This window comes from Eriocheir sinensis, chromosome 51, assembly GCF_024679095.1.
Source record: "Eriocheir sinensis breed Jianghai 21 chromosome 51, ASM2467909v1, whole genome shotgun sequence".
NCBI lineage: Eukaryota > Metazoa > Arthropoda > Malacostraca > Decapoda > Varunidae > Eriocheir > Eriocheir sinensis.
Window position 1 is genome coordinate 12913541 of NC_066559.1, and position 15331 is coordinate 12928871.

The 15331-nt window shown below is 43.1% G+C and overlaps 1 protein-coding gene across 1 annotated transcript in view; it reads left to right on the forward strand.

Moving 5' to 3' along the window:
- LOC126982437 (uncharacterized) overlaps positions 1-2634 on the forward strand; it is a 53065-nt gene extending 50431 nt beyond the window's left edge. The window contains exons 7-9 of the mRNA XM_050834481.1: positions 572-742; positions 1355-1534; positions 2191-2634. Of these exons, the coding sequence (XP_050690438.1) occupies positions 572-618 (47 nt within the window). The 3' untranslated portion in view covers positions 619-742; positions 1355-1534; positions 2191-2634. The remainder of the gene's footprint in view (positions 1-571; positions 743-1354; positions 1535-2190) is intronic.
- The last annotated feature ends 12697 nt before the right edge of the window (positions 2635-15331 follow it).

The window sequence follows — 15331 nt, forward strand, 5'->3', positions numbered from 1 at the left end:
ATATGAAAGCAACTCAAAATGAATGATAGATTTAAAAAGTCAGAAAGGTTAGGAAAAAAGAAAGTAATGGCCGGAACGAAAAATGGGAACGTGTCAGTCGAACAAAAGAACAGACATGTGAACAACTCAACATGGAAACTTAATTAGAAGAGTGAAAGTCAGAAACACTAAGAGGAAAAAGAGGAAAAAATGATGAGAATGAAATCAGAAAAGAGTCAATAAGTGTGTAAATGTCTGAAGTCATGACCATTTTCACTTCATTTCAAAGTGCTGCCTTTGGCCCCTTATCTGGTGTTCACTGCGTAATGGTTTGCTTTCCAGGAACAGCTGCATTGCACGTTTAAACAGGAAAATGGGATGATTAACAAAATTAAAGTACATAAGATTAATGGAAACTTTTGGATAACTTTCAAGAGCGTTTATATATATATATATATATATATATATATAGATATATATATATATATATATATATATATATATATATATATATATATATATATATATATATATATATATATATATACATATATAAGCCTGAATAGGTTATAGTATATGTGTACTGTTTTAGGGCCCTACACTGTGTGTGGAGGAAATTATCAACGGCATCCCGAGTAACGACAGCAGCACCCAGCCGGTGGCCACACAAGGGCACGCAAGATGCTCTCAGCCCGCCCCTAGATGCCACCCCGGATGCCGGCCTGGTGCACCCCCTTGTACGCCTCCTGGAGAGGGCAGACAGGTGAGTGTGGGCTGAGTGCTGTAAGAAGAGGCCAGGGTTCAGGATGTCTATTTATCCTCTTTATAAATGAAACTTTCAAGAGAGGAGTACCAAGGCTTCTCAAACTGACACTGATCACTCTTTTGACATGTATTAAGGTCATAGGCGCAGCAGTTGTGTTCACTTATTCATTTGTTTCGCTCTTTAGCTGCCTCTTTTAGTTTATAAGTAAACTGAATTACAAAATGGTTTGTACAAATTGGCGACCATTACTGTTACGTGTAGGATTACTTCACGACGAACGTGTGGAGATGCACGTTATCTGATGGCTGCCAAGCGCCCTGCCGCAGCCCCGCCCTACACGTTCTATACTGTTCTTTCTGACCCATTCATAAATAATAGCAAGGTTAAGCATTCTGTGGCATCCAGGCCTGAGTTGTATCGTTCCTGCTGTGAGGGTCTCGCGTTGAAAAACGTGAAGGGGAACATGAAGTCTTAAGATGAAGAGAAGGAGGTAGAAAAGGGTGTCGCTTCTTAATAGAATCTTCCTGCTTTGTTTTTATGTTGTATGAACAAATGATTAGTTTGAAGTTTGTTCCTCCATGTAATTCACGGTGTTTGCCTCCCCAACAGCCTCGGGTGCTGTCGTGTTGTTCGTCAAGCTGCTCCGCTCGCCGCACACCAACGTAACATGCAGAGCAAGCCGTGTGGGAGCTGGGAAACACTGCTGGCGATGGCCCCAAACTCAAAGACTTCGTCATTAAGGCTGGCATTGTACAACCTCTTTTGGAACTCATTAGACCAGACACAGAGGTAAGTTCATGAGGATGATTTCTTACATTTTATAATGGGATGCCCTACCATTCAGTGATGTATTATTTCTTCACTGCAAAACTCAAGCACAAAGTGGAACAGTAAACTAATGCTTATAAGAGAAAGAAAAGAATAAACTGACTTCAGTATCTTCATTCCAGTAGCATCACTGCATCATAATGAATATATTGCTGAGTGTAGATACACAGGTCTTTGTTGAGCAGGCATGAAAAGGTGGCACCAGGTGGAATGCCACAGCCACAGACGGCAGGCCAGTGCTGGTACAAAATACGGTGATGGAGTCATTGTTAGTGAACAGGGTTATAACTTGTTGGCTGCTGGAATGTGTTTGAAGGATGGGTACTTTGAATTATGAGGAACTAATAAAGTAATGTAAAGGCTAGAGTTCAATTCTCAGGTCTGAGGACATGTATCTTAACATAAATTCCTTAGTCATTCATTCATTATTGTCTTAGAAGACACAACAAAACCCAGTGAGGTGATTCACCACCCGGACCGCTTCCTGCATGCATCAGTTATTTGTGTGTCATTGTCATACCAGTGGGAGTGTAAAACAGTCACCAAAAGTATTGTAGGTTAACATGGCTCGTTAATATTCACCCAACAAAGGGTTATAAACGTGTTCATCTTCTCAGACTGCCGAGATCAACGAGGTGGACCGCCTGGGCCAGATGACTGAGGAGTGCGGCGGACTGGACAAGACTGAGGACTGCAGCACCACGACAACGAGGCCGTGTACGAGAAGGCCCTGGATGGATATCATCGAGAAGTGTTCCGGCGAGGAGGAGGGCCCCGAGGTGAGCAGCACCACCAGTGGCCAGGCGTACGACTACTCTGCCGTGAACAACGTGCCTGAGGGTGGATTCTCTTTCTAGGACTTCAGTGTGTGTGTCTGGCAAGGGAGGAGCAGCAGCAGGCAGGGTGTGTGTGTTCCACGGCGGAATAATGTGATAATGTATCTAACCGTCGATCTCACTTGTCTAAGTGGCCTCTGCAGCATGTTTTACTGGGCCTTCAGTGGACCCGCTGGTGCCTCAATGTTTTACTGGGCCTTCAGTGGACCCGCTGGTGCCTCAATGTTTTACTGGGCCTTCAGTGGACCCCTGGTGCCTCAATGTTTTACTGGGCCTTCAGTGGACCCGCTGGTGCCTCAATGTTTTACTGGGCCTTCAGTGGACCCTGGTGCCTCAATGTTTTACTGGGCCTTCAGTGGACCCCGCTGGTGCCTCAATGTTTTACTGGCCTTCAGTGACCTGCTGGTGCCTCACAATGTTTTATGGGCCTTCAGTGGACCTCTGTGCCTCAATGTTTTACTGGGCCTTCAGTGGACCCTGGTGCCTCAATGTTTTACTGAGCCTTCAGTGGACCCGCTGGTGCCTCAATGTTTTACTGGGCATTCAGTGGACCCGCTGTTGCCTCAGTGTTTATTGGGCCTTCAGTGGACCCGCTGGTGCCTCAATGTTTTACTAGGCCTTCAGTGGACCCGCTGGTGCCTCAACTACTGGGCCTTCAGTGGACCCGCTGGTGCCTCAATGTTTTACTGGGCCTTCAGTGGACCCGCTGGTGCCTCAGTGTTTTACTGGGCCTTCAGTGGACCCGCTGGTGCCTCAATGTTTTACTGGGCCTTCAGTGGACCCGCTGGTGCCTCTGTGTGTGTTTCAAAATTGTTTGCTTGATAGGCTGAAGCTTGAGGAATTCTGTGGATTACTTTTCATATCAGGTAATGGCTTTTTACCTGTTTTTTTATTCATCCAATAAATTTATCTTTATAAACTGCCTAATGCATTTGAATCAAATGTTATTTTGTAAAAAGGGACCAAATGAATTCGTGCCAGATGATGAAAAATTTGATCATCCAGCACAATGTATCCTTCTCAACCTGTCAAAGATATTTTCCTATATCAATAAAGTTAAAATAAGTTGTCTTGGTGCAAATTATCCTCCAAATGTTATAAAAAGTTTCTTCACGCCTTTTATAGATTTTGTTTTTCATGTTTGGTTGGCTTAGGGGCTCTTGAAGTACTGTGGGTTATTAACTATACAGAGTAGTGTTGAGGTTGGGTTTACTTTCCTTCAGTTTTCATTCACGTAGTCACATACAGACACCTCTGGCAGGCCTGAACGCTGAAGGCTGCGTAGTGTAACTACTCAACACTGACATGTCCTGCTTTCCTGACTAAGACTGTGACTGGTTACATAGACATCATATACAATCTCATATATATATATATATATATATATATATATATATATATATATATATATATATATATATATATATATATATATATATATATATATATATATATATATATATATATATATATATATATATATATATATATATATATATATATATATATATATATATATATATATATATATATATATATATATATATATATATATATATATATATATATATATATATATATATATATATATATATATATATATATATATATATATATATATTTGGCATATTGTTTAATCTGTTCAGCGACTTCGTTCAAGTGCAGCTCCGGGGGCAGCATGTGCCAAGCAATAGTCGTATATCACGGGATCAATCAATAGGGGCATGCCGGGAGGCTGTCGCCTCGCCACCCCTGACATAAGCCCAGGGGTCTCTCCGAGTGAGTCTCCATGCAGGCCCTTCCCAACCCGAGTGCCTCCCGGCAGAATCTATCGACTTGCTCAAGTCACGAACTCCGTGGGCGTCCCTTGGCCTCTCCACACAGGATTGTCTTACAGAGACAACCCGATTAGCAGGATCAGCTTCCGGAAAACGTGCCACGTGCCCATATAGCCGGAGTTGGCGTTGGCGGACTATGCAGGTAATATATGTCGAATCAGTCACGGAGTAGTCGCTGATTTGACGCAAAGTCATCTGGAAGGCATTCTTAGGGCGGCTTTCACAATTATTTTGTTTGTTTGATCGTTACCAATGGCGGCTATCGCCTCTATAGTATTTTCACGTAAAACTGGCCGATGGGGTAGTGGCGGCTGCGGGGTTAGCCTGGCACCGCACCTTGGCTCCCACTTTCCACACCTTTCGGTTCCTCTGCCGCCGCCAGTACCCCATCGGCCAGTTTCACGTAGAAAACTGGCGTCGATCGCCGCCATTGGTAACGATCAAAACAAATAAAACGACTGTGAAGGCGGCCTAAATAAAATTCGCCTGCGCCACTAACGGGCTGTCCTTTAGACCAGTGGTTCAAAGTGCCGATAGACTGTCTAGAGTCTAGACTCTAGACAGTCTACCAGCCTATCAATACATAATAAACAGACTAAACGCCTTACCAGTGGTTGGGATAACGCTGGAATCCTGTTACTGTTAGAATTTGTACCGTTCTGTCTGGCACTACGCTGTGTATAGATGCTGCCGCTAAGTCCCTGATTGACTGAGTCTCCCATGAAAATTAAGCCCTCAACCCTTGACTTTGCCACTCTGCTCAATTCTTGGAGGAACTGTGTCACTACTTCCTCTCCACCCTCCCACTGATAGCAAGTTGGCCCTGGACAACCCTCCTGTTTCCTCGTAGTAACTCCCTCCCTCCTCTCTAAGGGGTGGGCAGGTACCGTTAATTAGAGTAACGGAACAACAGGTACCTAAAACTCCATTCATGGTAGTACAGATTCTTTACCAGTACCGGCAAGGTACCGGTACTGATACCTTAGGTGCTAAAGGCACTACCGGTACATTAGCGGTATTAACGGTACCGGTACCTTAGCGGTACTAACGATACCTGTTACCAGTTCCGGAACTTAGTACATGTCTTGCTAGTGCCGTTAACGAGTCGGTGCTGGTTTGGTTTCGGTATCGCTAGTGCAGCCAGGAGTACGCACTCGGCATCTCTTGTCGCCTCAAGAGGGCGGCTGCTCATCGTGTGGTCCACGCCGGAGTCAGTGTGTGTCAGGAGAGCAGGCTGCCTGGGTTCGCTGCCCTCCGCCCACGACGTGTATTCACCCAGGCCACGCCACAGCTAAGTAACCTTCTCTCTCGCATCCCAGCGCCAAGTTAGCCTTAGTTAGGTTAGAGCTTGGTGCTGCAGCGTGCTTGGTGTGTGAATGGGCTTCTGCTGTGTGGTGCAGTGTTTTAGATTTTCTGTAATAAAGTGTACCGAGGTGTGCACGTGTCTGCTGCCCCATGTGAACTCCTGAGCTCTGGAGGTCCTTCACGCGGGTGTGGGCGCTGCCACCCCCACGAGAGGTCTTCAAGAAGTACCCTCAAGGTGAGGTAAGTCTTTATAAAAATAAAAAAAACTGCCCCAACATACATCTTCGTTAAAAGTTTTGTTAGTGCTGCAACAGGTTAATTATTCACTCTCATACCATGCCCACTGCTGCTTTGGGTGAGTCGGGGTTGCTGGAATGGCTGGCTGGGCTCTATTGAAGTCCATCCCTTTCATGATCCTTCGGCGAACAGACAGAGACAGACAGACAGATATGAGAGAGACAGACAGAGACATGAGACAGACAGACAGACAGAGATATGAGAGAGAGACAGACAGACAGAGACATGAGAGAGAGACAGACAGACAGAGACATGAGAGAGAGACAGACAGACAGAGACATGAGAGAGAGACAAACAGATCGACAGAGACATGATAAAAACAGACAGAGACATGAGAGAGAGACAGAGACATGAGAGACAGACAGAACGCAGAAGTAGATATATAGAGACCACACAGGCCTAAAGGCCCAAACAAGGTGGTCTGTCCTAAGCCTAAGTGACAGTTGTTATGAGGCCACCATGGCGTTGAAACTGAAGGTGAACATTTAGATGGAGGAGATAGCGGTTAAGATTATTCTTAAACGATGCAATCAGTTACACTGCACCACTGATGGTGGTAATCTGTTCCAATCTCGAACGACAGCATTAGTGAAGAAGAATTTTGTACAATCTTAATGAACTTGTCTACATTTGAGTTTAGCGCCATCATCTCTCGTTCGCGTCAGATCATCCACCACAAACAACATGGTCGGATCCACGTTGGTAAAACCGTTAAAGTATTTTAAAGCAGTCGATCAGTTTTCCTCTGAGGCGGCGTTTTTCAGAGAAAACAGGTTTAGATGTGACAGCCTTTCCTAGTAGGGTTTGTTTCGTAATGAAGAAATCATCTTGGTTGCTCTACGCTGAACACCTTCTAATTTAGCAAGGTCTTTCGCATGGTGGGGAGACAAAAACTGCACGGAATACTCAAATGAGGTCTGACGAAACTATTATACAAAGGTAGTATAACATCTTTATTCTTGAATGAAAAATTTATCTTAATCAAACCTATCATCCTGTTTACTTTTTAACGGACTCGTTGCACTGCTGGGAAAACTTGAGGTTAGACGCGACTGGACATAAGACCTTTGACCGAGTGAACACCTTTAACTTTAACGCCGCACATTTCATAGTCCTACTTTAAATAACTAGAACCAACCAGCAGAATCTGGCATTTCTTTCTATTAAAAGGCATTTCCCATTTTGATGACCAATCTGATATTTTACGCAAATCTTCTTGTAGGCTCCGCCTGTCACATTCCGTAAGTACCGCATTGCCGATTTTCGTGTCGTCCACAAATGTACTTATGAAATTATTGAGACCAAGATCAATGTCGTTGATGTAAATGACGAAGAGAACGGGTCCCAGGACAGAGCCTTGGGGACACCACTAGTGACTGGCATCCACTCAGAAGGTCCTCCATTTATTACAACTTTTGCTTTCTATTGCTTAGCCAGTGCTTGACCCATTCGTGAAGCTTACCCCGATACCTATTTCCTTGATTTTATGGAGCAACTTGGTGTGGGACTTTATCAAACGCCTTCTGGAAGTCCAAATAAATAATATCAAGTGATTTAGAAACATCATAGACTGCAAACAGCTCGTTATAGAACGTTAAAAGATTCGACAAACAAGATCTGTTGTTACGGAAACCATGTTGCGAGTCCAGGATTAGCGATTTAACTCTAGGTAGTTAACTACTTTATCTCGAATAATTGTCTCAAATAATTTACCAATAATTAAAGTTAAGCTGATTGGCCTGTAATTATCCGGTAATTTTCGGTTGCCTTTTATGAAAATGGGTGTTACGTTAGCCATTTTCCAATCACTAGGAACTATACCATGGTGCAAAAACATATTAAACAGCATTGTTATAGGTCTAAGTATCTCTCTTGATATTTCTTTAAGTAATTTTGGATATATTTTATCAGGTCCAGGACTTTTGTTAGTTTTAAGTGACTATAGCGCTTTGAGAACCTCATCTGTACTGATTTCAAAGCCAGGGAGGTTATGACTGGGATTTTCAATAGTGTTAGGAACAGCAACAGTATCGATATAATTGCTATTAAAAACCGGGGCGAAATAAGAATTTAACGTGTTCGCTATGCGTTGTCTGTCTGTCACGATATTGCCCGAATTATCTGTTAATGGGCCAATCCCACTTCGAATCTCTCTTTTGTTGTTTATATATTTAAAAAAACTTTTAGGATCTGATTTGCAATTTACCGCAATGCTTACTTCGTACCTCCGTTTCGCCTGTTTGATTAAATTTTTGACTTGTCGTCTTGCTTCGTAGTACCGTGTACTATTTTCGGTAGGGTTATCGGTTTTCTTTTGCCTATATAACAAGTTCCTCTTTTGGAAACAAGTTTGATTTCATTATTAAACCACGGAGGATTTTAAACTTTTCGGCGCTTTTCACAAGATTGCACGGATGTATTTTGTTCAGTTAGTAATTGGGCTTTAAATTCTTGCCAAGATTCTTCGACGTCGATGTTGGATACTAATTGAAAGTTCGTTAATGACTGTCTTATTCTTTCAAAATCCGCTCTTTTAAAACTGGGAACCAATACCTTATTCTCTGCAATCCTTGTTTGAGCTCTTGTGTCGAGACGCACCAGTCTATGATCGCATGATCCGAGATGTTCGCCAACGCTAACATTGTCAACTAAGTTCTCTTGGGTTACTAATACAAGATCAAGAATATTATTATCGCCCGTTCGTTCACTAACCATTTGGCTAAGGCAGTTATTTTCAAAGAAGTCTAACATCCTGTGCGATTCCCCCTCGGATCCTGTGTGTCTGCCAGTCTATATGCGGTAGATTAAAATCGCCCAAAATCAATGCATCACTGTTTCAGATAGTTCTTTGCAAAACGCTATTCATTATTTCACCATCCTCGCGTGATTGGAGAGAAGAGACTGTAGTAGCACTGTGATTGACTAGGTTCATACCGTCAATCATGACGTCACGCGTGGGGAGGAGCCCCAGGCCTGGGAGAGCAGGGTAGACTTTTAAATAGGCAGATCGGAAACCCGCGGCCCGGGTGGCCGGACGCGCGACACCCACACACCTCAACATTTGGCCTTCATGCCAGCTTACTCTGCCTTTGGTTGCGCCCACAGAGGCGGGGATGGTAGCATAACGCTTTATCGGTAAGACAAAATTATATTTGTGGTAAAACATTATATAGGAGGCGAGAAAACTGACCTTGAAAAAGAGCAACACGAAAGAATGCGAATCCCATGGCTTTTACACACAAACAGGTCACATTACTGGAATGTAGAGGTCTTTGGGTACTATCAGAAGTACAATGAACACGTATAGTTTTTTTTTTTTTTTTTTTTCAAAACATGTAAAATAAGAGTGTAAACCTGGGCAAGTTACCGAGTCGATTCAACCCACGGGCACTCATTTGCCTGACAATGTTAATTCTCATTCTCTCAGTCTTATTCTCTCATTCTCATTCTCTCTCATTCTTATTATCTAATTCTCATTATCTCTCTCTTTCTCATTCTCTTTCTCTTTCTCATTCCCATTCTTTCTCATTCTCATTCTCTCTCTCTCATTATCATTATCATTACCTCTCTCTCATTCTAATTATCATTCCCCCTCATTTTCAATTTCTCATTCTCTCTCTCTCTCTCTCTCTCTCTCTCTCTCTCTCTCTCTCTCTCTCTCTCTCTCTCTCTCTCTCTCTCTCTCTCTCTCTCTCTCTCTCTCTCTCTCTCTCTCTCTCTCTCTCTCTCTCTCTCTCTCTCTCTCTCTCTCTCTCATTCTTCCTTTCTCATTCTTTCTTTCACATTCTCTCATTCTCATTACCTCTCTCTCTGATTAGGATTGTCTCTCATTCTCATTCTCTCTCATTCTTATTGTTCTCTAATTCTCATTATCTCTCTCTCATTCTCTTTCTCATTCTCATTCTCTCTCTCATTGTCGTTCTTTTTCATCTCGATCAGCTTCTACGGAATAAAGACAAGGAAATGCTGGTGTTTTTTTTTCTATGAAAACCTGTACATACATCATTAGTGCATGTACTGCAGCAGTTGAATAAGTAAAACCATATGATATGTGGAAGAAATAAGGCAGACAAGTTCATTTACTCCGACGATCTGGGAGCGAGAATGTTTTGAGTGGACTTGCTGGCTCAAGGCCACCGGCTAAGCTCCGCCCACCCCTACCCCCCATGCTTCACCTCACCGTTAAGAGGGGCGCCCGCTGAGGGCCACTCCATGTATTCTTCCTCCAAGATTACGCCGGTGCAGCAAAATTTTCCGGCTGGCCCAGATCTTGTGTAAGAACCACTGAAATGGCAAAACTCTCAATCTGACTGTTTCGTTTTCTTCAATTGATTTTAGAGACACATTACTATAAATCTGTATTTGATCCTCCTTTCGGCCACCTCTTCTGCTTTACTTTAGGAGCAGCGAGTAGCGGGCTTTTTTTTTTTTATTATTGTTTTCTTTTTTTTGTTGCCCTTGAGCTGCCTCCTTTGTTGTAAAAAAAAAAAAAAAAAAAAAAATCAATCTTCAGCACATTTTCACAAAGTTTTCGTGCATTACATTCAATGTGCACTGCCTCTCCAACCCACCTTTCATTTAAAACAAAAATCTGTTTGATCTTTCCTATTAAAAATAATTATTCACTCTGGCCAGGGGACAAATTGAAAAAATTGTATATAATGAACTACGGGACTTTTTACCCAACACATATGGACATTATCAGTAAGAAACTGAAGAAACCATAGCCTACTCTCGCCAGAAGACTATTGAACCACGTACAGAGCCTCAGAGATTACGGAAGAACGTTATAAACTACGACACCAAATTAGAAGAGCAAAAGAGCTAAGAAGCAATACGAGAAAGATGTCTGGAAGAAAAAAGAGCCCCGGGGGGTTGGCGCGAGCCCCGGCGGGAGGCGGCAAGACAAGATTGATTCACTATAAATACTATAGCGCCATTGAAAAGCAAATTGTGTAAAGAAGCAGAAGAGAGGATCCAGAGGGGGACCTATTTAAGTAGCGATACAGGTAATAGAAAAACAACAGAGTATTATTGCAGTGTCCCCATGCAAGGTGACTGTTCGCCGAAGGATCATGAAAGGGATGGAGTTCAATAGAGCCAAGCCAGCCATTCCAGCAACCCCGACTCACCCAAGGCAGCAGTGGGCGTGGTATAAGAGTGAATAATTAACCTGTTGCAGCACTAACAAAACTTTTAACGAAGATGTATGTTGGGGCAGTTTTTTTTATTTTTTATGAAGACTTACCTCACCTTGAGGGTACTTCTTGAAGACCTCTCGTGGGGGTGGCAGCGCCCACACCCGCATGAAGGACCTCCAGGGCTCAGGGGTTCACATGGGGTAGCAGACACGTGCACACCTCGGTACACTTTGTTCCAGGAAATCTAAAACACTCGCACCACACAGCAGAAGCCCATTCACACACCAAGCACGCTGCAGCACTAAGCTCTAACCTAACTAAGGCTAACTTGGCGGCGCTGGGATGCGAGAGGAAGGCTACTTAGCTGTGGCATGGCGTCGGGGTGAAGACACGCCGAGGGTGGAGGGCAGCGAACCAAGGCAAGGCAAGGCAGTTCCGCTCTCCTGACACACACTGACTCCGGCGTGGACCACACTATGGGCAGCCGCCCTCTTGAGGCGACAAGAGATGCCGAGTGCGTACTCCTGGCTGCACTAGCGATTCCGAAAAAAAAGAAGCACCGACTCCTTATATGCAATAGCGAGACATGTACTAAGTTTAGGAACTAGTTACCTTTATCGTTAGTACCGCTAAGTTACCTGTACAGTTAATACCTCTAAGTTACAGGTAAAGTACCTTTAGCATCTAAGATACCAGCACCGGTACCTTGCAGGTACGGGTAACGGATCGGTACTACCAGGAATGGAGTTTTTAGTACCGGTATTAGCGGTACTCAAATTAACGGTACCTGCCCACCCCTAGATAGGAGGGAGGGAGGTACTGCGAGGAAACAGGAGGGTTGTTCAGGGCTAACTTGCTATCAGTGGGAGGGTGAAGAGGAGGTAGAGACAAAGTTCCCCCAAGCACTGAGCAGTGTGGCAAGGTCATGGGTGGAGAGCATAATTATCAATGGGAACTCAGTCAACCAGGGACTTAGCGGCAGTATCTATACACAGCGTCGTGCCAAACAGGAACAGCACAAATTCCTTTCAGTTAGTGGCGGATCCAGGCGGGGGGCGTGGGGGGCTAACCCCCCTCCCCCTTTAGAACCTAAACTGTGCCTTTTCAAAGATTCACAGAGATCTGGGGGGTATCATTCCTGTGAACACTACTACTAGCCTACTAATTATAATGATAATAATAATAACAATACTACTACTACTACTACTACTATTACTATTACTACTACTAATACATACTACTACTACTACTACTACTACTACTACTACTACTACTACTACTACTACTAATAATAATAATAATAATAATAATAATAATAATAATAATAATAATAAAATAAATATAAACGTACAAAATAAATAAAAGAAATTGCGAACATTATCGTATTTCTATTTAAAAAAAAAAAAGCGCGCGTAGCAACATAGATAGTTGGCTACTTTACTGTATATATATATATATATATATATATATATATATATATATATATATATATATATATATATATATATATATATATATATATATATATATATATATATATATATATATATATATATATATATATATATATATGGTATGGTATGGCCCATAATCTCGTATACCAGCCCCCTCCCTTCACCTGGAGCTGGATCTGCCACTGCTTACAGTAACAGGATTCCCAGCGTTATCCCAACCACTGGGCAGTGGCGTTTTGTCTTTTTGTATTGCTGACTATGGCGCCGGTAGACTGTCTAGAGTCTAGACTCTAGAGTCTAGACAGTCTACCAACTTTGAAACCACTGGTCTAAAGGGACCTCTTGGGTGACCCCAGCCCGTTAGTGGCACAGGCGAATTTTTTAGAGAGGCTTCCGTGATTCACGACTATTGCTTGGCCCATGCTGCCCCCAGAGCCACTTGAACGAAGTCATTGCACAGATTAAACAATATGCCAGTGTGAGAAACGAACAAACTATATGCTGCCTATAAGACTATATATATATATATATATATATATATATATATATATATATATATATATATATATATATATATATATATATATATATATATATATATATATATATATATATATATAAAATTGTTACAATGATGTCTATGTAACCAGTCACAGTCTTAGTCAGGAAAGCAGGACATGTCAGTGTTGAGTGGCCAGTTACACTACGCAGTCTTCAGCGTCCAGGCCTGCCAGGGTGTCTGTATGTGACTACGTGTGAATGAAAACTTGAAGGAAAGTAAACACAACCCTCAACACTACTCTGTATAGTTAGTAACCCACAGTACTTCACAAGTGCCCTTAGCTAACCTAACATGAAAAAAAATCTATAAAAGGCATGAAGAGACTTTTTATAACATTTGTAGGATAATTAGCACCAAGACAACTTATTTTAACTTTATTGATGTAGGAAAATATCTTTGACAGGTTGAGAAGGATACATTGTGCTGGATGATCAAATTTTTCATCATCTGGCACGAATTTATTTGGTCCCATATTACAAAATATCATTTGAGTCAAATGCATTAGGCAGTTTATAAAGATAAATTTATTGTAAGAAAAAAAAAGAGGTAAAAAACCCATTACCTGATATGAAAAGTAATCCGCAGAATTCCTCAGGCTTCAGCCTATCAAGCAAACAATTTTGAAACACACACAGAGGCACCAGCGGGTCCACTGAAGGCCCAGTAAAACACTGAGGCACCAGCGGGTCCACTGAAGGCCCAGTAAAACACAGAGGCACCAGCGGGTCCACTGAAGGCCCAGTAAAACACTGAGGCACCAGCAGGTCACTGAAGGCCCAGTAAAACATTGAGGCACCAGTGGGTCCACTGAAGGCCCAGTAAAACATTGAGACACCAGCGGGTCCACTGAAGGCCCAGTAAAATATTTGAGGCAGCAGCGGGTTCACTGAAGGCCCAGTAAAACATTGAGGCACCAGCGGGTCCACTGAAGGCCCAGTAAAACATTGAGGCAGCAGGTCCACTGAAGGCCCAGTAAAACACTGAGGCACCAGCGGGTCCACTGAAGGCCCAGTAAAACATTGAGGCACCAGCAGGTCCACTGAAGGCCCAATAAAACATGCTGCAGAGGTCACTTAGACAAGTGAGATTGACGGTTAGATACATTATCACATTATTCCGCCGTGGAACACACACACCCTGCCTGCTGCTGCTCCTCCCTTGCCAGACACACACACTGAAGTCCTAGAAAGAGAATCCACCCTCAGGCACGTTGTTCACGGCAGAGAAGTCGTACGCCTGGCCACTGGTGGGGCTGCTCACCTCGGGGCCCTCCTCCTCGCCGGAACACTTCTCGATGATATCCATCCAGGGCTTTCTCGTACACGGCCTCGTTGTCGTGGTGCTGCAGTCCTCAGTCTTGTCCAGTCCGCCGCACTCCTCACTCATCTGGCCCAGGCGGTCCACCTCGTTGATCTCGGCAGTCTGAGAAGATGAACACATTTATAACCCTTTGCTGGATGAATATTAACGAGCCATGTTAACCTCCAATACTTTTGGTGACTGTTTTACACTCCCACTGGTATGACACACAAATAACATGCATGCAGGAAGCGGTCCGGGTGGGGCATCACCTCACTGGGTTTTGTTGTGTCTTCTAAGACAATAATGAATGAATGACTAACGAATTTATGTTAAGATACATGTCCTCAGACCTGAGAATTGATCTCTAGTCTTTACATTACTTTATTAGTTCCTCGTAATTCAAAGTACCCATCCTTCAAACACCTTCCAGCAGCCAACAAGTTATAACCCTGTTCACTATCATTGCCTCCATCACCGTATGGTGTACCAGCACTGGCCTGCCGTCTGTGGCTGTGGCCTTCCACCTGGTGCCGCCTTTTCATGCCTGTTCAATAAAGACCTGTGTATCTACACTCAGCAATACATTCATTATGATGCAGTGATGCTACAGGAATGAAGATGCTGAAGACAGTTTATGGTTTTTTTTTTCTCTTATAAACATTAGTTTACTGTTGCACTTTGTGCTTGAATTTCGAAGTGAAGAAAGAATACATCACTGAATGGTAAAGCATCCCATTATAAAATGTAAGAAATCATCTTCATGAACTTACCTCTGTGTCTGGTCTAATGAGTTCCAGAAGAGGTTGTACAATGCCAGCCTTAATGACGAATTCCCTGAGTTTGAGCCCGTCACCAGCAGTGTTTCCCGGCGCCCACACGGCTTGCTCTGCATGTTACGTTGGTGTGTGGCGAGCGGAGCAGCTTGACGAACGACACGACAGCACCCGAGGCTGTTGGGGAGGCAAACACCGTGGATTACATGGAGGAACAAACTTCAAACTAATCATTTGTTCATGCAACATA